The sequence below is a fragment of the Vipera berus genome, assembly GCF_964194415.1.
Source record: "Vipera berus genome assembly, chromosome: 10".
NCBI classification, from domain to species: domain Eukaryota; kingdom Metazoa; phylum Chordata; class Lepidosauria; order Squamata; family Viperidae; genus Vipera; species Vipera berus.
Window position 1 is genome coordinate 15,780,123 of NC_138213.1, and position 24,671 is coordinate 15,804,793.

At 42.4% G+C, this 24,671-nt stretch overlaps 1 protein-coding gene across 2 annotated transcripts; it reads right to left on the reverse strand.

Annotated features, from left to right (window-relative positions):
* On the reverse strand, positions 1 to 23,460 carry LOC308672570 (dipeptidase 3-like). Of its 2 annotated transcripts, none has more exons than XM_081335591.1 (11): positions 23,405 to 23,460; positions 13,965 to 14,251; positions 12,670 to 12,796; positions 12,263 to 12,392; positions 10,476 to 10,623; positions 8,472 to 8,541; positions 6,719 to 6,895; positions 6,013 to 6,100; positions 4,571 to 4,646; positions 1,853 to 1,988; positions 1 to 706 (listed from the first exon to the last, which is right to left on the reverse strand). In XM_081335591.1, exons 2-11 carry the CDS (start codon positions 14,081 to 14,083, stop codon positions 524 to 526), a joined length of 1,254 nt encoding a protein of 417 aa, XP_081191717.1. In that variant the 5' UTR covers positions 14,084 to 14,251; positions 23,405 to 23,460; the 3' UTR covers positions 1 to 523. The 2 variants fall into 2 exon arrangements, with proteins under 2 accessions (XP_081191717.1, XP_081191718.1); XM_081335592.1 differs by lacking the exon at positions 23,405 to 23,460 and adding an exon at positions 22,956 to 23,278.
* Between the last annotated feature and the right edge of the window lie 1,211 nt (positions 23,461 to 24,671).

A 24,671-nucleotide genomic window follows, 5' to 3' on the forward strand; every position in this document is an offset into this window, starting at 1 on the left:
TACTAACCCATTCATGTTTAATTGAAGAAGGAAGTTCCACAGGATTTAACAGGAATTAAATATCACTAGAATGTGCTGTGAGTTATTGAATATGACTGAATTTCATTCTGAACTGAGCATGTAGGTACCACATGTGATGTTTATGGAAATGATGGCTCTGTTTGGGCAGCTTTTCTTTTCGCATCCCCAAAATCTTCTCATTCTGTAAAGATTCTCATTCTTCCAGGTCACGGTTGCCCCAGAGGTGCTTTCCCAAAAGGCATTTGGGTTTTCTTAGTTTTTCCGTTTGAAAACATCCCACTTCTCATCCATAAACGGAAGAAGCTTCTTGGATGAGAAGTGAAATGTTTTCAAGGGAAAAAACCCCCCAAGAAAGTCCAGTTGCCTCTTGGAAAAGCACCGTTGTGCAAATGAAGCAGGAACCATTGGCTGTTCCAGACTTTGTGACAATGAGTAGTGTTGTTCTTCATTTCTATCTTAACTTTGGAAGCATCCGTCCTTGGCACCGTTGTCAGAATCAAGTTCAGGGCAACATCATGTACATTCCTATAGTGTATACAAGGCTTTTGAGTAGCCCCATGCAAAGCAGCCTGCAGGAGCTGTTCCTTGATGAGGTTGGAGGCTTCAGCTCCAGGCGACAGGTTTGATTCACCTGTTCAAGTGGGATTTCCACTTCACTTGCCTTCCCTTGCCAGCTCTTCTTCACCTAGTTCAGAAGTTCAGAGTTAGGGCCAAACTCACAAATCCCCTTTGTATGAAATGCAAACATCTGAAATCATATTTATTAAATTGGTATACCATCCATCTCACTGTTTGGGGTCACTCTAGATCAGTGATGGCGAACCTTTTAGAGACGGAGTGCCCAAACTGCAACCCAAAACCCACTTATGTATCGTCGGGTGCCGGGTAGGCGTGGCCCATTGGGTGGGTGTGGCCCATTGGGTAGGTGTGGCTGCAGTGGTAACGGCAGACTGGGTGGGACTAAAAAGTTCAATCCATCAATTCCAACTTTGCGAGATCTTTTTTTTCCCCACAAGAAGTTGAAATTGATTGATTGAAACTTTTTTTTTTTTGCACACGGCGGCGGAGGCCTAAAGCGAAAAGGTTTTATAAAACCCAGTTAAAGGCCTAGGGCTGGGGCGACAGCGCGCGTGCCCAGAGAGAGGGCTCTGCGTGCCACCTGTGGCACACGTGCCATAGGTTCGCCACCAAGGCTCTAGATCTAGGCTCAGGTCAAGCTCATGGTGATCCTTGAACCAAGAGAAGTAGCTATCAGGATCTCCATTGTCCACCTGGTGCCTTGCTGGCATCTCATACCATCAAAGGGGAAGGGAGGGGGGAGGCAATTGGGGCAACCCACACCTGTGTACCTAATGGTGGGAAATGGGGAGTGGGAGCTAACATGAAGAAGACCAGAGCTGTCTGTACCACTTACACCGGGCATCTTCAAGCCCACTTGTCCTGGGTGTGAAATTCCAGCAGCTTAAACAACCCAGAGTTTCCCACATCGGGGTGGATCCTGGATTGGGTGGCAATGGACCAGACATTGCGGGGAAGGATGGGGAAATGTTGGGTTTGGCTCTTTGAGCAGGAACTCCACTTTCCACCTCACCTTCCTGCGACCAACAACTTTAGTAAAAGTTCTTTTCACTTCAATCAACTGGAGTCGAGAGTCTGCTTTCCTAAATGGTTGTTTTGGGGCAGGTCTGACAGCAGCATTTCATGATGTTGATCGACAATTTAAAATTGTCACACCTGGACTCCAGGATCCCTAGGGATGTCTGCCATCAGTCATTAATATGACGAAAGAGCAAAGCTAAAAATCAGTTGTCACCGAACGGGAAACCCTTACATTTTCTACTTCTTTGAAAACACGAAGCAAGTTCTCCCTCAGAATCCCACGAAGTTCTTCCTTGGTCCAACCTCTCTTCAGCAGTTCTTCAATTAAGTCTGGATATTTTGAAACATCTTCCAGTCCCTGAGGAAATCTGTCAGTCAAGACAGGAGAGGCACAAACTAAATGTCTATTTCTTAGCAAAACCACAGCCAGATTAGGAACTAAGAAAATTCATTGTCAGCTTTTGCTACCAGTAAAATGGCTGCTCATGAGAGACTCACAAGCTTTTTATAAATCTATATTTTTGTTAAAAAAAACACCTGGGAAATTCCAAGAATTTCACCGATTGCACTGCTTGATATGTTTCTTTATGGAATAGTTTATTAGACCTAAATGTTTTTTAGAAAGATTAGACCAAATATGAAGGGTCCCTTCTGGGTAGAACCGGGCCATTTTTACAGAGGTTTAAAAATCTGCACAACATCTTCATACCGTGAAACTACCATCCAGTTAATGATTTTCTTGGAAAGTGTTGCAGCAAGGCTATAAGTAGCCCATATCTTTCCTGTGGGTGGCAAGGACAAAAGATACTTTCCCGGATACAAAAAGCTATCAAAGCAGTAGGTGAATGTTAATTCAAGACTGAAGATAAGACGTAGACGGTCACAGTCAATAATTGATTGTCATACATGTACAATCCTGCTTAGCTATTACTCATCGTTTATTCTGGAGAGTGCCAGCATGCACAAAGCTTGCTATTTAATTTGAGAAAGGACACCTCCTTAATAGGACAGTTAGGTGTCACAAGAACCTGATAACCAACAGAATGAAAGCTTTCTTCTATCAAACGGTCAGCTGGAATTTTGTAGCTTAGATCTCCTGGTCCTATTCTTTGCCTAAGTGGTCAAAGCTCTTTCCCAGCTTCACAGCCTATGTGAAATTAGGAGAGACCACTAGGCCAAACAGCCAATGCAAGGCAACCCACAGGCTCAGAAGGATGGGGAGAGGTCAGAACGCATCCCTTTGCACCCGCTTCCTAAAATGAGGCGCTCCTTGCTCATGATGGTCAGGCTAAACCAAGCAGACCCATCTACTTTGAAGTCTGAGGTTACAACATAAGTCGCTGCAACTGGTGGTAATGGAAATATGCATTAGGAAATGGTCAAGGCAAGCCAAATGACTCTCTGTGAAGGAAGGAAAAGATTTTTTTTTAGCTCATCTTTTTTATACCTTTGGAGTCCTTGGTGATCTCTGAGTTTGGTTGTCTGCCTGCAGACCTTCCATTACCCAATCATCATAAGTGCTAGTGTCATGGTTCTGACAAATGCAGTACTTCAAAGAACTTCAAGGCATTGTTTACCTTAAAGGATCTTTTAATATGGCACTTACATATTGGAAGACAAGATCTGAATTCTCCTCCCCTGAACGTATAGTATCAAGCACGATTCCCTCCCTTAATTAAACACCGTAAATCACATTCTCCAATCAGTTTAAAATGCAAACTTTCCCTCCTGTTTAACAACCGGCCAAATTCTTATCTTGTCTTATTACAAACAGTCTTGAGATACATTCTCCCTACTCCCCCCAGCGTCCACTAATTCTAGCTCTAAAAGTAATAAACGAGTTAAAGAAAGGCTACATCTCTCTATGTTTTCAAGCAAGAACATCGGATGTTAGCAGCATTGACAGCTAGCATCTGTAGGCTTTGCTCCCTGTTTATATATGTGTATAGTAGCTTGACCTGCCACCAGTGATGGAGTATGTATGTATGTATGTGGTTTTCTCCTTGCTTGATTGGGCTACCTGCTTGCTTAGGGTATTGTGTTCTCCTTAAACAAGGAAGTACCACTCCCGCCAACACTGGCAGGACAAGCTACTGTATAGAAACAGAGAGCAAACGCCATACCCACTAGCACTAAATATGCTACATAGTTGGGCAACAAAACATCTGCAAGCAAACTGTCAAGTTCGGAGAGCACCAAGGACCCCACTGAAGAAGCTTCCTGGATGAGAAGCAAATCGTCTTCAAGGAAAAACAAAGTCCAGTTGCCTTTTGAAAAAGCACGTTTGGGACAACCCTGACCTGGATGATTGAGAATCTCCATAGATATCAAGGACTTCACAGTTCAACCTTGAGCTGCACATGTTTTTCTCTGATGGTATAACTTTGCTTAAAGAATCAAAGACACCACAGGGATTCTGAATTCTTTTGGGGACTGAAGATTTCAGTCAGCTTGGCAGCCTTGGAGGCAAAATTTCCCAAAATGGAGGGCACCAGGAGAAAGCAATGTGTTTTTCAAGTGTCATTTCACTTAAATTAAATTAATTAAAAGGATATCCGTTAAATACAGCTAATATAATTTTCAAACTAAAAATATTAAATCTCTCTGGGCATGCTAAAAGTGGCAGTTTGGAGAACCTCTTTAAGGTTTCCATACATCCACACCCTCGTGAAATACATGACAACAATGTGCAAAAACGTTCAAATGTGAGTACTTTTGAATATGAAAAACTCCATTTTCTTTTCAAAAGAATTCTTTGGCTTTTGAACCGGGCCCCTTCAAATGTTGCTTCAGGTCTTTAGGGCTCAGAAAATGGGATTATTTTGAGTTCAAAACACTTCTCAAAGGACTGAAACAGCCTGTTTTGAATATGAAATACATTTCAAGCCCTAATAGTTTGAAATGGAAAAGTTTTGCACATCACCAAAAAATAACGTATCCACATACTAACCGTGAATTTCCATCATAGTCACCGCCAATTCCTATTGAAAATGAACCTGCAATTTTCTTTATGTGGTCAAAGTGATCTGGAATTTTTTTTCCATCAAAAAAAGAAGATGAGATAGCATCAGTACATAGCCAGGAGAAAGGGGAAATGCTTATAAGAGAGGACCAGGTAGAGCTGGAGGGCAGAGTAAAACACATCATCAGTTTAGACTTCATGGTAGCCCAGTGGTCAGAATGCAGTATTGCAGGCTAACTCACTACTCACTGCCAACAGTTCGATCCTAACCAGCTCAAGGCGGACTCAGCCTTCCCTCTTTTCCGAGATCGGTAAAATGAGGACCCAGATTGTTGGGGCAAATATACTGAATCTGTAAACCACTTAGAGAAGGCTGTAAAAGCACTATAAAGCGATATATAAGTCTAAGCGCTATCTCCATTTTCCCTGAAGTTTCCTTCCCCTACTGTAGGGATGATCTTGAGGAAGGAATTCAACACCTATTAGGTTAACCACTAGCTTAGCTCCAGAAGAGAGAAGGGAATGAGAAAGAAGCTCAAGATTGCCTCACCTTGATTCTTTTTGCTATAAGGGAGAGATAGAACCTCTGTCAGGCTTTCAAAGTTCTGTTATAAAACCCTTCAAAAAACAAACTGAGTTCCAATAATCCTGGTGGAGCCTGTTTCCTGAACTGGCCTATCTTGAAGGGCTGATAGCTAGAAAAGATGGTGGCCTTCTCTCCATGAGGTACTTTCAAAAAAGAGGACCACCCCAAATTTAATTCTCATTCTGTTTAGTCTACCCAACACAATGAACTGCATAATTTACCCAACTATGATGATGATAATGATGATGATGATGATGATGATGATAATAATAATAATAATAATAATAATAATAATAATAATAATAATAATAATAATAATAATAATAGAGTTGGAAAGCACCTTGAAGGTCTTCTAGTCCAACCCCCTGCTCAGACAGGAAACCCTATACCATTTCAGACAAAGCACTGTATATAAGTCTAAATGCTATTGCTGTTATGTTGCCACAAACAAGTCCAGTCCTCCTTGAATTTCATTGGCCTTAATCTAGTGCCAATTTGGTGCTGACCATTAGTGTACCAGATTCTTGTGTATAGGCTTGAATAAATCATTTCTGCAGCCAACTACACAAACGATCCTGATTCTTTGCACCTGACAATGCTTCATCCAAGTTCCCCCATTGACTTTACTTGTCAGAGACCAGCTGGGAAGGTCGTAAATGGTGATCACGTAGCTTCGGGATGCTGCAATTATTGTAAATACATATCAGTTGTTAAGTGCCCAAATTTTGGTCACATGACTCTGGAGATGGTGCAATGATCCTAGGCGCAAGGATTGGTTGTAAGTCACTTTTTTTGCTAAATGAACGGTTGTAAGTCAAGGACTACATGTACAATGTTTGCAAACCTGCAACAGTTGAGATGTTAACTGACTTATTTCCACAGGCCAAAAACTTCACAGGGAACGTCACCATTATAATTCCATGGTTCTCGTTCTAAAACAAGGGAAAAATTAGTCAAATATCCAGTTCTGATGGCTGTGTCTCTCTTGATACCTATCAAGGCCCCCTGCCCCACCTCATTAGAGAAGTAAGCATGTTGCAAAGCAAACCACTTCTCTCTACCATACGGGTCTCCAAACGCGGCAACTTGTGGATTTCAGTTACAGGCAGCCATGGGAATTGAAGTCCACAAGTCTTAAAGCTGCCAACTTTGGAGATCCCTGCTCTACCATCAGCCATCTTAGTAGGAATGCCTTTTAGTCTTGCATCAACCTTGAGCATTATCTGAAATTAGAAAGACCAAGTGGTTGGAACCCTATGTTTGGGTTGAAACCCAAGTGGTTGGAACCCAATGTAACCCATCGGGTTGTAACCTGAATTGTTGTAACCCAATATAACCCATTGGGTTGTAACCCAAGTGGTTGCAACCCAATGTAACCCACTGAGTTGTAACCCAAGTGGTTGTAACCCAATGTAACCCACTGAGTTGTAAACAATGTAATCCACCAAATGCAAATTAGGTGACCAGGAATAATGGGAGTCCAGGACATTAAAGGGTCTCTGGTTGAGGGAGACCTTCCTTTAGTGCACGATCTGGAAAACAAGACTCACAAGCTTTTGGAGAATGTCATCTGGAACATTCCTGGAGTGGCGGCAGATGTAATAGGCAGAAGAATGGCTGAAAATGACAGGTGCTCTGGAGACCCTAAGAACAGCTTTTGCTGTCTCATGAGAGGTGTGAGATAGGTCTACCATCATCCCCAGGCGATTCATCTCCTTCACCACTTCCTGGAGAAAATACAGCAGTTATTGTGGTACACAGACACAGAGACACACTTGCCCACAAAGCTGGGACCCTGACCATCCTCCCCCAAATCACAGTAAAATGTTCATTTCTTGAGTGCTGTTCAAAGTTTTCTCCCAACTAACCAACACATCTCCAACTCAAGTCTTCCATTTTCTTGTTAGGAAGAAATTCTAAAGCCACTCAGCATGTTCAATCAAGATGGTCAAGATTGGCATCTTCTGCCAATCTGCCAATCTTCTTCTACAAGAAAAAATGCTGATGGAATCAACCATTTCTGTAGACTAGAAGGTTGGGGAAGACTGAGTTAGGATAAAGTTTGCTAAGGAATGTGGAAGAAATTGGAGAATCAATAATTGGCAAAAAGAGTGGAAGAAGAAAGATGCCAGAGAGAAGGAATAATTTATCTTTAACTCAATAGAGGTAAAGGTAAAGGTTCCCCCGCACATGCGTGCTAGTCGTTTCCAACTCTAGGGGCCGGTGCTCATCTCCGTTTCAAAGCCGAAGAGCCAGCGCTTGTCCGAGGACGTCTCCGTGGTCATGTGGCCGGCATGACTAGACGCCAAAGGCGCACGGAACGCTGTTACCGTCCCACTGTAGTGGTCCCTATTTTTCTACTTGCATTTTTACGTGCTTTCAAACTGCTAGGTTGGCAGAAGCTGGGACGAGTAACAGGCACTCACTCTGTTACACGGCACTCGGGATTCGACCCACCAAACTGTCGATCTTCTGATCGACAAGCTCAGCGTCCTAACCCACTGAGCCCTAACTCAATAGAAGATTGGGCTTAACTTTTCTTCAAATAACAATGAAATAAATTGTAAGTCTGAAGACAGGAACTACTTCATATTAATGAGGTATTTTGGATCTCTTTTGGTTAAAGAGAAGAATAAAAAATGTTTCCTAGATATAAATGGAATGGGTACTCTGCTATGAATTCCAGGTAACTATGCAACCAATACCTCAAGAATGTATTTATTTCTCAATTAAAATTATTTACATCCTGCCTTTCAGGATATACAATCTCTCCAAGGAGACTTTCAGTTAATAAGAACAATTCTTTAAAGTAGGAGTGTCCAACCTTGGCAACTTTAAGACCTGTGGACTTCAACTCCCAGAATTCCCCAGCCAACCAACAAACCATCAAACAAATCAACTGGGATCACACTTTGCATATTATGCAAAGACCTAGTTCTCTGGAGAAAGCTTTGATGCTGGCATAGATGGAAGGAGAGAGGAAGGAGAGGACACCTGGCAGTAATGTGGTGATAGATGTACTGTTGGAAGTCTTGGAGACCAGATTATGGATAGATCTTCATGGAGAAGATCTATTTATATACTCTCTAAGACTCAACAACAACTTGATGGCATATACCACCACAATCACCATCATCGCCACAATCTTCATCATATTTAAATGGTGATTATGGTGGATTCTCATCAAGATACAAGAAATGACCCTTGTAGATTAATTCCCAGATCTCCCTTACATATGAGAACCTCAGATCTCACTATCAATTCAAGTCACTTCCCAAGTTTCACTTAGGAACTTTCTCTTACGATGCCAAAAGGAGTCAAGCCGTTAACATTAGGATAGAAATGGTATCTGCCTTTCGTTGAAGTTTCTGCCCTGAAAATAAACAAAAAAGAAGGACTTTTATTCAATGCAAGGTGAAAAGTTGAAAGGTATTCAAAGTAAAGGTATTCAAACCATCCAGTCAGAGCTGAAGAACCTTATTGGATGAGAAGCAAAACATCTTCAGAGAAAAACCAGAAAGTCCACTTGCCTCTTGGGGCAAGGGATCTAAGTCCAGCCCACCTTGAATTCTGTTGACTGTTATTTACCCTCAATTTGCTTTCAGTATTAGTAATTCTATTGCTACCAGCCTCCTCTCCGTTGAGGACTTCTATGTTGCACGAGCAAAAAAGAGGGCTGTGAAAATATCTACAGACCCCTCACATCCTGGACGTAAACTGTTTCAACTTCTTCACTCAAGATGATGCTATAGGGCAGACATGTCAAACTCCTGACATCATGTGACATTGCGCAACGTATCGGCACTCTTTTTCCATTGCCGGCAATGGGATGGGTGCAGCTTCTGCATGATGCGTCTGGCCCGCGGGCCGGCACACCCCTGCTATAGGGCTATGCACGTCAAAACAACCAGATACAAGGACAGTTTTTTCCATTTCTTTCGGAAAGGAAAAATAGAATGAAATCCACCAATGTAAATGTAATCAATTGTTGAGAAAACTGTCACCAGTAAGAATATCTAGAACTTGGGGGTGAGAAATAAACTGAAATAAGTACTGTAACAGGATTTATGATAAGGCAACTAAGATGACTAATAAGAAATATTATATTAATATGATTATTATTTTTTCAGGAATATTGGAAAAACTATATACTTAACTGTTATTTATCAGAATAGTGAGAATTGTATTAATCTAATGTTTGCAAAGAAGGATACTTTGGGGAAAGGGGAAATCAACTAAAATTAACATATGGAATATAGATTATAGAAATCAATTGTTAAAGATTGTTTTACAAATGTTACCCAGACAACACACTGTTTACTAATTATTGAGTGATCTATATTGTGTTAAAAAAACCAATAAAATATATACCTCCCAGGCCATCACTCCCCCAAACACTGTCAAATTATCTAGTAGGGCCTATTATTCTCCTTATCTTTCCTATTATCTACCTCCTTATCTACTTATGACTATAACTTTGTTACTTGTATCTTATGATTTATATTGTTTTGTTTAGTATCCTAGTATGATTCAAGTTTTTTGCTTATTTAGTATCTTATGACTTATGACTAAATGTTGTATCTTATGATTTATGATGAATGTATTTTTATGATGATCATGATCATGATTTATCATCTGTTGCTTGTATGTACACTTGTATGTACACTGGGAGCTTATGCCTCGGAGACAAATTCCTTGTGTATCCAATCACACTTGGCCAATAAAGAATTATATTCTACTCCATTCCATTATTCTATTCTATTCTATTCTATTATTCTATTCTATTCTATTCTATTCTATTCTATTCTATTCTATGCTATGCTATGCCATGCCATGCCATGCCATGCCATGCCATGCCATGCCATGCCATCCCATAATTCTATTCTATTCTATTCTATTCTATTCTATTCTATTCTATTCTATTCTATTCTATTCTATTCTATTCTATTCTATTCTATTCTATTCTATTCTATTCCATTCCATTCCATTCCATTCTTTCGTAATTCTATTCTATTCCATTCCATTCCATTCCGATTCTTGTAGAGAGCTTTAGCATACAATAAACTCATATAATCCTTTGAACTGCCTGGACTTCCTGATTTCCCAGTCTTGACCAAAGACTGGCCATATGTCCCATTTTTCAGTGCCACTCTAATTTCAAATGGCCACTAAAAAAATGTTTGCAAGTCAAGGATTACCTGCAATTCATCTTCTTAAACTACACACACACGCCATATTATCTAAAGCAACTGTGGCTGCTGTCATAACAATCCAGAGTCTCTGACAGAAAATTTGTTTGTTGGTTACCAGGGAGTGTTGCAAGTGTGGGTCAAAGTCATGTACCGAGCACCCAGCTCATAGAACATCCTCAAGGTAGCCAGACTGCTGTCAATGGAATGGCCACCTTCAATGCCGATCAAGCAGGCGATCTTATTGTTGCTGAGATTCTCTATGCCTGGAGTTGAAACAGAAAGAGAGCCCTCTAATTAAAAAAAAAAGACAGAGCATCAGAGGAAACCTACAGTTTAGAGCAGGTGTGTCCAACTTTGACAACTTTAAGACTTGTGGACGTCAACTCCCAGAATTTCCCAGCCAAGTCAGTCTACAGGCAATCTTCAGCTTATGACTGCAATTGAGCCCAACATTACTGTGGCTAAGCCAGACATGTGTTAAGTGAGTTTTTTGCCCCATTTTACGACCTTCCTTGCCACAGCTGTTAAGCGAATGCCTGCAGTTGTTAAGTTAGCAACACCGTTGTTAAGTGAATCTGGCTTCCCCCCATTGACTTTGTTTGTCAGAAAGTTGCAAACGAGATCACGTGACCCCGGGGGACACAGCAACCATCATAAATATGAACCACTTCTTGGACACCCGAATACAATTCACACAACCACGGAGATGCTGCAACAGTTATAAGTATGAAAAATTCTCATAGGTCACTTTGTTCAGTGTTGCTGTAACTTAGAATAGTCACTGAGCAAGCTGTTCTAAGTTGAGGACTACCTGTATAAAAACTAGCACAACAATTTCAGCCTTGATTGGAACATAAGACTGCATAAGAGGATGTTCATCACCCCTGGAATTTCAACACATCACATGGACAAGGAGCATAGGTAGAGTTGCTCTCCCTATCTATTCAACTGTCCCCAAAGTGCTTTTTTAAGAGGCAACTGGACTTCCTTGTTTTTCTTTGAAGACCTTTCACTTCTCATCCAAGAAGCTTCTTCAGCTCTGACTGGATGGTGGGGAATGGAAGGATTTATAACCCTTGCAGACAGCTGATCATTTGCCTTGGCCTTGACTTATGACCATTCAGTCAGCAAGCATTTGAAGTTGTGATGGCAGTGAACAAATGCTGATTACGGTCAGTTCTCAGACTTTGGCTACTCCAGTATCCCTGCAGTCATGTGATTACCCCCCATAGTTGCACTTTGTAACTGCGTCCTTTAGAAATGGAAAATCCAGTCTCCATTATCATCATAAGTCAAGGACTACCTGTATGTTGCTTCTCTTTCTGTTTACCCTTTTCAATAGTCTGCATTCTAGCTCAGATGAATAAATCCATCCAGTATGCTCCACGGCCACAATAACTAAGGGTTGTTGTGATTTCCACCCCACAGTTTTTCTCCTAAAGAAAAGGCAAGCAACTGTGGTTCAAGACCCTTACATCCATACTCAGCCTTCTGTTGCAGCTCTTTGCAAGGCTTAGCACCTTTAAAATTAAGGATATAATGTTAATCTCCTCTAAATGAAAATTGTACGCTATAATTTTCGGCTGCACATGTTCCTTCCTTCCAGACACAGGGAGGTTTTTAGAAAAACATTTCCTGTCCTTGTTCTAAAGTTTTCTTTTGATATTCCTCAGAACCTACAGATACTTTTCCCCCCGGTAAATAGGTCCATTTTAATGATTAACTGAAGGGATTGTAGAAGAACGAGATTGCCAAGTATTTCTAAGCTTACAGATAAACGTATCTTTATGCTGTTATGTCAATTAGGTTGTTTCTCATGAAAACAGGAAAATGATGCATGTTTCCTATCTCTTATACTTTCGTCTAACGTTTCTTTCATTGAGCAAGTGAAACAAAATTTACCCTCTGAAGATGTCAGCAGTTCCAGTTCTTCATAGTCTTCACACATCCGTTTGACAACATCAATTTGTTCTAGTGTCAAACGTACAGCATCTTTGTTCTGTGCACCGCAGAGAACATATACTGACCAAAACTGCAAAAATTTAGAAAATAGAAAGAGGGATGAGTATAAGCTATGTTTGCCACCTTGAGTTATTTATAAAAATCATAAAGGCAGGCTAAAAAAAAATCTAATAAACAGGTAAAATAAAGGTGGCAACTGCTATATCAGTTCAATGAAGTACTTCAATCCTTGTATCATGTGAAACATCATTTACTTTTTCACCACTGCTCTCACCATTGTTGACCAACCTCCATTCTGGCATGTATCTTAGCCCCTAGTTTTTCCTTGGGACTCAGGTAGAACTTACCTGCACCCCAACATGGCCAGCCTGGAGCTTCTCAATGTTTGTGTTGGTGGTGCTGAGTTTCCTCAAGTCAATTGTGCTTAGCTTGTTCTGGTATAACCATCTTAATTTCAAGGGCAGATCGTTGTGTCTGAAAGATAAGACAGGAGAATTAGAACAATGAATCAGTGGAATAGAACAATTAATCAGTGGAACAACCTGCCTCCAGAAGTTGTTCCAACACTGGAGGTGCTCCAACACTGGAAGTTTTAAAGAAGAGATTGGACAACCATTTGTCTGAAATGGTATAGGGTTTCCTGCCTGAGTAGGGCGTTGGATTAGAAGACCTCCAAGGTCCCTTCCAACTTTATTATTATTATTATTATTATTATATAACTTTTATTCATTAAACATGAAACTCAGTCAACTGAACACTCTAATTGACTGGCACTAATGGTTGACACAGGTTGCTGCCAGCATCCTAGGTATCAACCAGGTATCTCCTTAAAATGTAAGATGTTCCAAGTAGGGCAGTTTTTTTTGTAGCTTTGCTGGAGTTATTGCAGGAAGCTATTATTCTATTCTATTCTATTCTATTCTATTCTATTCTATTCTATTCTATTCTATTCTATTCTATTCTATTCTACAATCTATTCCTATTCTATTCTATTCTATTCTATTCTATTCTATTCTATTCTATTCTATTCTATTCTATTCTATTCTATTCCATATTCTATTCTATTCTATTCTATTCTATTCTATTCTATTCTATTCTATTCTATTCTATTCTATTCTATTATTCTATTCTATTCTACTCTACTCTATTCTATTCTACAATCTATTCCTATTCTATTCTATTCTATTCTATTCTATTCTATTCTATTCTATTCTATTCTATTCTATTCTATTCTATTCTATTATTCTATTCTATTCTACTCTACTCTATTCTATTCTACAATCTATTCCTACTTTACTCTACTCTACTCTACTCTACTCTACTCTATTCTATTCTATTCTATTCTATTCTATTCTATTCTATTCTATTCTATTCTATTCTATTCTATTCTATTCTATTCTATTCTATTCTATTCTATTCTATTCTATTCTATTCTCTGCTTGGTGGGCAGGAACTGGGGCAAGGAATGGGAGCTCACCCCGTTGTGTGGTGCTGGGGTCTCGAACCCCGGTTGCCAGCTTTCCAGCTGACAAGCCTAGCATCTTAACCACTGAGCTGCAGCACACCCCCCCCCATCAGAATAGGATTCTAGTCAAATCATAGCTTTGCTGTTTTACGTCTGCAAGGAAGGAGACCCACATACCCGTCTATTAGCCGAGATGCCGCCATGAGGTCAAGAACTTCAGTTCTCAAGGATTCATTAGTTGCTCTGGATCCCAGAATGTCAAAAAGCAGAAAGAGTAGCCCCACAAGCCCCACCATCACTGGATCCCAAGGAAGTCCACAAGCTAAATGAGATGCCTCTAAATATATTTTTTTCCTCTTGGATATAAAAGGAGCACTGTTTTGGAGGAGACTCTTCAGGGAAAGGGTTTCAAATCCAGTGAAAAGAGGTAAACGGTCTCTGAAAATCTTTACTCAATCAGCCTGCTGTTGACGAAGGAAGAAAAAGAGGAGACGTAATGGGGATACTCTCATACTGCATTAAAAAAAAACAATATATGTGTCTCTCAGGCTTTTCAACACCGAGAGTTCATATCCCAAATAACATTACATAGTAACCTCTGAGAATCTCTCTCACATAGAAAATATGCACTCACGTCTTCCCAAAACTTTGCCAGAATAGATTCTTCTTACTGAAGACCAGATGTTCCTCTGGGCAGCACTAATATTTACAACATACAAACTGCATAGGCACCAGACCCAACAAAATGTCAAGGAAAGACATTTTAATTTTCATACATTCGAAGCCAGGATTGGTCGAGCATAGGAAGAAATGTGTTTTGGTTTGTTTTTTTTTTTTCCCCAATCCCGCCCATGGACAAACGTGTATAAAGATTAGGGCTAAGAAAAGCATTTGCTGACCAAAAAAAAAAGTTCTTTCTTCTTAAAAGAGAAGGCAACGCTTTCTTCCGTCTGCAGTATCCAAGGCAAGTTTTCTTTCATTGTGTAATTTATTAAGATCCTCATCTCAGAAATTCCCAGCTGTGCGATTGCTGAGAATTCTGTGCATCAAAATCCACATACACTAAATGGTTCCTTTAGTGACCATTCAAAGTTACAACATCCCTGGAAAAAAACATGACCATTTTTCACACTTATGACCGTTGCAGCATTCCCCTTGGTCATGTGATCAAAATTCGGATGCTTTGCAACTGGTTCGCATTTATGACGACCGCAGTGTCCAACGGGGTCCGCTTTGTGACCTTCTGACTAGCAAAGTCAACGGGGAAGCCAGATTCACTTAACAACCATGTTAGTAACTTAACAACTGCAGCAATTCACTTTACAACTAGAGCTAGAAAGGTCGTAAAATGGGGCAAAACTCACTGAACAAAAGTTTCGCTTAGCAACATAAATGTTTTGGGTTCAATTGTGGTCGTAAGTCCAGAACTAACTGCATCTGAAAGCTCACGAGGCTGAGGAAGCTTTGCTTTTTGGAGGCAAGCCAGACTGTCCCTAGCTGGAGTGAATTCTGTTGGGAAGCCAAAAATGGGAGGATTTCTTCAATGGATTCAGAGGACATTTATGTGTAGAAAGTTAGATTTAAAAACAATGCAAAGTAAGAATCAGAAACAAGCTTAGAATCCTTAAGGGTTCTAACATCCTGCAATGCTAGCTAAATGTAATGGAGGACAAGAAGCAATACAAACACCCAAGCAACAAAAATAGTTAAGAAAAACAGATTATGCAGCATGACTAAAATCTATAAAAGGAAAAGAGGGGGTGGGTGGGTGTGTTTAAATCATTTTGCTGTGCCATTAAATATGGATTTCCTCAGAAGGCCTTTGCAGAGTTTAGGTAAGGTGACTGGGCCTCCAACGTATATGTTAAACAATCATTTTTTCTAGAGGATTTTCCTGACCCTAGTTCTTCTGCAGGGTTTTAATTCACACCAGAGTCTCCCACATTCATTGTCATGTCTCTCAGCCATCTTCAATCTGTCCTCCAATTATGTTTGCGATTACATTTCCCAGAACTGTGTCAACAAACATCTGAAGGGCAGAAGGCTGGAGAAAGCTGCTACAATTCCTTGAAAGCACATCACACAACGTTCATCTAAAACTTATTTCTGAACAGAAGATTGTATTATAGACACAGAGAAGACGGGGTGACTGGAAGTTGAGAAATGCATAAAACTAATTGTGTGAATGAGATCCATGTACCTCTTTCAGACATTTAAAGAGATACTACAGGAAAACCTGAACAAATGGCAAATTTGGAGGATAGAGGGACAAAATCCCTCTTGAGCCGTTATTTGCAATTCAGTGGAGCGTCCCAATGCACCACAAAGGTTTGCATAGTAAAAGCTGTGGTTTTCCAGTAGTAACGCCTGGCTGTGGGAGTTGGACCATAAGGAAGGCTGAGTGTCAGAAGAATTGATGCTTTGCAATTACAGTAATGGAGAAGACTCTGGAGAGACCCTTGGAGATCAAATCAAAAGACCCTGATGTTGGGGAAGATGGAAGGCAAAAGAAGGGGACAGCAGAGGATGAGATGGGTAGATAGTGTCCTTGATGCAATGAAGGTAAATTTGGGCAAACTCCGGCTGACAGAGAAGGACGGGGGGAGGAGGCTACGGTCCATGGAGTTGCAAAGGGTCAGACACAGCTTAGTGACTGAACAACAATCCCAAACAATACATGTGAGAAAGGAAAGGGGCTTCGGCTGTGTCTGTGGAGGTTCTCAGTTATCCAGGACCAAGGTGCTTTTTCAAGAGGCAACTGGACTTTCTTTGCTTTTCCTTGAAGACGTTTCGCTTCTCATCCAAGAAGCGTCTTCAGTTCTGACCTAACGACTGAACATGTGCAAACTTTAAACCTCGCTTTCAAAGATTTGGCAGTTTGCAACCAGAAAAGCAGCTCTCCGATTTCCCTTGGTTTAGCTTGGTTAAAACCTGCACAGGAATTGCTTTAATCATAACAATGCAATATCTGCTACTTGGCTACAGGTTGTCCCTTGACTTACAACTGTTCGTGTAGAGACTTTTCGGAGTTACAACAACACTGAAAAGAGTGACTTATGACTGGGCCTTGCCCGTACGACCATCTCAGCTTCTCCACTGTCACGTGACCAAAATTTGGGTGATTGTCAACCAGGATGTATTTACAACATCCCTGGGGGCAGGTGATCACCCTCTGCAACCATCCCATTTGGCTTCCGACAAGCAAAGACAATGGGGGGGGGAGCTGGATTCGCTTGATGGCCACGTGATTCACTTAACAATTGCAGTGATTCACTTAACAACCCTGGCAAGATGGTCATAAAGTCGGGCACATGCTTAGCAATGGAAATTCTGATCCCAATTGTGATTGCAAATCGAAGACTACCTGTATGCACAGGATGCATAGATGAGCAGGTGTTCAACCACTAATCTGCTTGATGGATTCTGGTAAGACAGGATATAATTGAGACACATGATATTTATATAAAAACAAGGGACTCTCGTGACACTGTTAAATCCAAGGTTAACGTGGCATAAACATCAGCTGAAATACTGTAGACATTGGCTCATAAAAACCTGCATTGTGATAAATGAGCTAGTGTTTTGAGCATCACAAAACTTTCTGTTGTGCTTTTTTTTTACAAAGGCTGCAAATGTCATGATTTCTTAGGCATCTATTTGCAACAGGTGATTTTTTTTTTTTTTGGAAAAGTGACCTTTTCTATCAATCAAAGGAGGCAGCAATACGTTTTACTGTTGCAGAGATGTTTGTGATATTCTGCAATAATATTTGGAACTGATTATATTAGAGGAGTAATTTATTATATTACAGGAGTAATTTATTGCTAAACCAGGGACTATTGATAAGTATAAAATATAAGAATTTTTTTTTTCTTTTCAGTTTGTATTTTTAGAATGAGGTGGTCTCTTTTATAATTTGGGTTAAGGTGTTGTTGTTTTTTAGATTAAATATTATTATACTAATTGTGCCTGCATAAAATTTTTGGAAAAAGAAAAATTGAAGTGAATGTGCATAAAAACTGGAAAAATACACTAGGGATATTTTTCCGTCTCTGCTCGGTTTCTGTTAATGGAAAACCTGGAAAACTCAAAAGGAGCTACACTAGCCATGTCAATCTGATGCGTCAAACGCACAAAGGATTCTTGTAATGCTTTCAGCATACGCATTATAGCATAGGAACTTCCTTAAAAGGCAATATAGTCCATTAATTCATCAGTGTTGCACATCACCAGAAACAAATAAGACTGTCCTTAATAGGAATTGTTGGAGGTGCCTATGACAAAAGCTTCCACTGGGCTAAAAGCTGGAAACATTTTCTCAATCTTGAATGAAATTCTTCCCGGTTTTCCCTTCAAGCCCGCCTTCCATTTTCTGTCCTAGAATAAGAACTACCATCTGCTCTGTTTAAGGAACATATCTGGGGTTTGGGGACTCTTCCAAAACCCAAACAAATAAAAAAGCTCTTTCAAAATAATAAAAAAGAGGCTAAATCGTACAATGAATGTTTTGAGAGATCTAAATATGTCTAATCTAATGAAGACTAGGGGAGACACGACAGCAATATTCTAATACTTGAGAGGCTGTCAAAGAGAAAAGGGAGTCGACTTATTCTTCAAGCACCCGAAGACAGGACAAGAAGTAATGTGTGAAATATCATTTATTTATTTTTTTATTTATTTAATTAAATTTTTATACCGCCCTTCTCCCGAAGGACTCAGGGCGGTGAACAGGGCATATCTTAAAACTACAAAAGTACAAAAGTTAAAAAAGAATTAAATTATTGCCCACAATAAAAACAATAAAATATATATATAAATATTAAAACCCTAAGTAATTCCCCATCAGGCCAGGCCAGCTTGTTCAAATAAATGGGTCTTTAACCCGCGCCGGAAGGAGCGGAGATCCGGTGCCATCCGGAGCTCAACCGGCAGCTGATTCCACAAAGCCGGAGCGCCCACAGAGAAGGCCCTCCCCCTGGGGGCCACCAGCCGACATTCTCTGACTGGAGGCACCCTGAGGAGGCCCTCTCTGTGGGAACGCACGGGGCGGAGGGGAGTCGACGCCGGCAGCAGGTGGTCCCCGAGGTATTCCGGACCCATGCCATGTAAGGACTTAAAAACCATCACTAAGACCTTGAACCTCACCCGGAAGACAACTGGTAACCAATGCAGCTCGCGGAGCAAAGGTGTAACATGGGAGTACCGGGAAACTCCCAAGACAACTCTTGCGGCCGCATTCTGTACCAGTTGGAGCCTCCGAGTGGTCTTCAAGGGAAGCCCCATGTAGAGAGCATTGCAATAGTCAAGACGAGAGGTCACGAGCGCATGAGTGACCGTACACAGGGCATCCCAGTCTAGATAGGGCCGCAACTGCCGCACCAGGCGAACCTGTGCGAAAGCCCCCCTGGTCACGGCTACTACATGATCTTCTAAGGTAAGCCGTGCATCCAGGAGGACTCCCAAGTTGCGAGCCCTATCTACGGGGGGTAAAGACTCACCCCCCATAGAAAGTGATGGAACGTTTTGAATGTCCCGGGATGCCGGAATGTACAGCCACTCAGTCTTGTCAGGGTTGAGTTGAAGTCTGTTCCTCCCCATCCAGACCCGAACCGCCTCCAGGCAACGGGACATCACAGCGAGGGCATCACTGGGGTGGTTTGGGGTCGAAATGAAAAGTTGGGTATCATCAGCATATTGATGATACCCAACTCCAAAACCACGAATGATCTCACCCAGCGGTTTCATGTAGATGTTGAACAGGAGAGGCGAGAGAACCGAACCCTGAGGAACTCCACAAACGAGAGACCTAGGGGCCGATCTCTGCCCCCCTGCCAACACCGACTGCGAACGTCCCAGGAGATAAGAGGAGAACCACCGAAGAACTGTGCCTCCCACTCCCAATCCCCTGAGACGCCGCAGCAGGATACCATGGTCGATGGTATCGAAAGCCGCCGAGAGGTCTAATAGGACCAGGACAGAGGAATATCCCCTATCCCGGGCCCTCCAGAGATCATTCACCAGAGCGACCAATGCCGTCTCCGTGCTGTACCCGGGCCTGAAACCCGATTGGTACGGGTCCAGATAATCCGCTTCATCCAGGACCAGAGGGAGCTGATGCGCCACCACACTCTCAACAACCTTCGCAAGAAAGCGAAGGTTGGAGACTGGACGAAAGTTGTTCAATACAGCTGGGTCCAAGGCAGGCTTCTTGAGGAGAGGTCTCACCACCGCCTCCTTCAAGACGGTGGGGAAATTACCCTCACTCAAAGAAGCAGATATCACCACCTGGAACCAGCCTCGTGTCCTCTCCCTGGCTGCATAAACCAGCCAGGAAGGGCACGGATCCAATAAACATGTGGTGGAGCCCAACCTCCCCAAGTGGAGCTCAACCCACTTCATCAGGGGTCACAGAATCAAACTCCTCCCAGATAACATTGACAAGAGCGCCTGTGTCCTGATCGTCAGACTCTGCCCAGCTGGAGTCCAAACCGGTCCGAATCCGAGCGATTTTATCCGACAGATGTTGACCAAACTCCTCGGCACGACCCTGCAAGGGATCCTCCCTCACCTCCTGATTAAGGAGGGAGCGAGTCACCCTAAACAGGGCGGCCGGGCGATTATCTGCGGACGCGATGAGGGCAGAGAAGTAATTGCACCTCGCTGCCCTCATTGCTGCGAGATAAGACCTAATATAGGTTCTTAACCGCAACCGGTCGGATTCGGATCGGCTGGACCTCCAGCAGCTCTCTAGGCCCCGTTTCCGACGCTTCATCTCCCGGAGCTCCGCGGAGAACCATGGAGCTCGATGGGATCTGCACCGGGTCAGGGGCCGCAGGGGTACAACTCGGTCCAGTGCCTCAGTGGCTGCCCTTTCCCAGGCTTCCACTAAGGCATCCGCCGAGCTGTGAGCGACGGAGGCAGGTGGGGATCCCAGCGCTGCCTGGAACCCGAGAGGGTCCATTAAGCGTCTGGGGCGGTTCCGTCTAGTTGGTTCCGCATCCCCACGGTGGGGGGGTGGCAAGACGGAAGACCAGCCGCAGGAGGTGATGATCGGTCCATGACAGGGGCATAATAAATGGAGAGCCCCCACCAAGATCATCCAACCACCGTCCAGATAAAAAAACCAAGTCAAGGGTGTGGCCTCCCTCATGAGTTGGTTCAGAAATTACCTGCGTCAGGTCCATGGCCATCATGGAAGCCATGAACTCCCGGGCTAACTCAGATGACCCTCCCAGGGATGGTAGATTGAAGTCACCCAAAACTAGAAGTTTGGGGAACTCAATCACCAAACCGGAGAGGACATCGAGTAGCAGGGGCAGGGCTGCCGCTGTGTGACTAGGCGAAACGTACACCAGCAGCAAGCCCAACTGCGCCCCCGAACCAAACCTCAAAAAGAGAGACTCACACCCGACTATCTGAGGAACGGTGGTCTCCCGCGGACATAAGGTCTCCCTAATAACAACCGCCACTCCCCCGCCCCTACCTTGAGCCCGAGGCCGGTGTAGCGCTCGGAAACCTGGTGGGCAAAGGTCAACCAAAGGGACCCCACCCTCTGGACCCAACCAGGTCTCGGTGATACAAGCCAGGTCCGCATGCTCACCCTCCACCAGATCCCGCACAAGGGGAGCCTTATTAACCACGGACCTGGCATTCAGGTACACCAGCCGGAGCTCAGGAGGCTGCACATCCTCGCTCCCGGCACCTCGGGGAAGAACCAGAGGGTCGGAGCGCCTCACCGCTTGCAAACAGCGGAGACGGCCCTCCCGGTAACGATACGGCCCTCTGTCCATACGGCCCTCTGTCCATTTAAAGAGAGACTCAACATAGAACTAAGGAGAAATTGCCTGACAGTGAGAACAATCAATCAATGGAAACTCTTGCCTCCAGAAGTTGTGGATGCTCTATCACTGGAGGTTTTAAATGATAATTTATTTTTATTTATTTATTTTATTTTAATCCCATTTATATCCCGCCCTTCTCCGAAGACTCAGGGCGGCTTACAAGCTTAGCAGTAGCCTTCATTCTATGTATATGCCTGCTTATTAGGGCTATAATGATAATAATAATGATAATAATAATAATGATAATAATAATAATAATAATAATAATAATAATAATAATAATAATAATAATAATAATAATAATAATAATAATAATAATAATAATAATAGAAGGGACCTTGGAGGTCATCTAGTCCAACCCCCTGCTCAGGCAGGAAACCCTATACCACTTCAGACAAATGGCTGTCCAGTCTCTTCTTAAAAACTTCCAGTGTTGGAGCATTCACCGTTTCTGGAGGCAGGTTGTTCCACTGGTTAATTGTTCTAACAGTGTGGAAGTTTCTCCTTACTTCTAGGTTGCTTCTCTCCTTGGTTAGTTTCCATCCGTTGCTTCTTGTCCTGCCTTCAGGTGCTTTGGAAAATTGCTTGACTCCCTCTTCTTTGTGGCAGCCCCTGAGATATTGGAACACTGCTAACATGTCCAATGTCTTTTAAGAAGACATTGGACAGCCATTTGTCTGGATTGATATCTCCCCTCAAGCAGTAGGTTGGACTAGAAGACCTCCAAGGTCCCTTCCAACTCTTATTATTCAATGTTCTAAAATCCCACCCCTCACTAGGGCTGCATATATTCAATACAGAGTTCCTTTATCCATGCAGAATAATAAACCAACATTTCCTGGAAAAAGTCATTCTATGCTTAGTATTCATTCTCTCCAGAATACTTTTTTTTCACATAGAAAAATGAATGTCAAAGATTGAGGAGTTTTTTTTTAAGGGGCCAGGCCTTCCTCTCCTCAGCTCTGACCCCTGAAATCATCTGCCTTACTTTTGATAGTGCTTGATCTACTAGATTTGGATCAGCTTTCAATCCTTCCTACACTGAAATTCTAAAACGATGACCTGTAGACCAGAGGTCCCCAACCTTTTGGGCACCAAGGATCGGTTCTGTGGAGAAATTTTTTTTCCACAGACCGGAGGGTGGGTGGTTTTGTGTCCTGCCTGCATCCCGTGGATGGGGCTTTGCTTGTTTCTGTGGACCGGTTGCTGGCATGCCACAGCCCGGTATTGGTCCATGGACCGGGAGTTGGGGATTCCTGCTGTAGATGATTCATTAGGTTCTCCAAGACAGATACATCAATAGAGCACAACAGAGCATAGTTCCTACCTTCAGAAGATCCCATTGGCTCTTCACAGCACCTCCAACACAGATCAGTGAATGGGAAGTGCTCTCCTATTTCTGAAATCCAGCCATACCATTTGAACATGTCTACGTAATCAAAATGTAGATCCCTAATGCTTGCGGTAAGTCATCCAGGAGTCTACCCACTGGCCTGATCTACTTCCTGACCGCTTCCGTTTTCCATCACACAAAACAGAGGACTCCTTTCAAAATTAGTCATTCTTTTGGCTCCATGCTTAATTTGTTCATCTGTCCTACAGTGTGGGAATTTAGGATGTGGTTCATATACCCTTCTCTTTCTCTCTGGTGTTTCTCAGCAGTGGCTGATCTCCAGGTCCTCCCAAACATTGATGCATGGGTAGCACCACCCACAGAATGCACATTTTCCTTTCCCACACACACAGAAGGGGAAAAGCTCAGGGTTTGTATCTTACCAAACTGCAACAGTCATTGTCAGCATCACCACGATGCACAACGCAAGCTGAACGCACGGGGTTTTTGAAGGAGCAGCATGTGATCATGAGAACAGATGATGGGCTGGTGATTACGAGGGAGTTCCCCAATTTCTCTACTATCTGGTTCCTCACACTTCAGCTCACCAGAAAAGGAGAAGTAGTAAGATAGTGTTCGATGGCAAGGTGATTATTTTACTATCTTAATAAAAACAGAGAAATGATATCGAAAGGGCATGCGAGGGCAGAAGGAGGAATCTGCAATTGAATCTCTCTCTCTCTCTCTCTCTCTCTCTCTCTCTCTCTCTCTCTCTCTCTCTCTCTCTCTCTCTCTCTCTCTCTCTCTCTGTGTGTGTGTGTGTGTGTGTATGTGTGTGTGTTTACAAAAGCACATTTTTCCTTCTTATTAGTCCACTGGATATTGGCAGGGTTGAGGAGACACAAAGGCATTCCTACTCTGACAATGTTGATCGTGTGACCATGGGGATGCCACAATGATGAAAAATGGTCATAAGTCACTTTTTCAGTGCCTTTGTAACTTCCGGCGGACACTAAGTGAACTTTTGTAAACTGAGGACTACCTTTCCCTCTTTCTATGTACCCTCAGGGAGGAAGAGGTTGAAATCCAGAAAGCGGGTTCTCAAGCTTCAATCTCCAGATGTTTGGGAGACCAGCAATTAGTGGTAGCAGCAGGGAAGAGTCATATCGATCAGTCTTTCTGTTACATCTACAAAGATTAAAAGTACAATGCGTTTCCTGATTTTGCATACAGCTGAAAGTCAGCAGTGTGTCAATAGCAGAGAATTCTGGTACTTTCAATGTTGAAATATGGAGTTCTTGGTGCTCTCTGAAGTTGGATGTTTTCTTGAAGAATGCAGGGTCTACGTTCGTGGCATTCATTTTCCCTCCCAGTTTAGAGTTGCGTCTAAAGGAATGGATTCAGTGGCCAAGAGATTACACTTACCTAATTTCCTTAGAAGAGCAGAATTCAGTTCTGTATTTCTTTAAAAAAAACACCGTCGCAACAGAAATCCTTAACAAAAGAGGAGAATACTAAGGTAGAAAGTCTAAACAAGTATTTGTCCATTATTACCTTTAATAGGTCAGTTTTTGTCCCTTTCAAGATACGCCTATCTTCTTCAATCTAAGGCCGCCTACAAGCAAAGTCTTGCTTTGTTTTATATCTGGGACTTCAATAGAATTGCAGAGAAGGTTGTGTCACTCCTACATACCTTTAACAATTAATCCA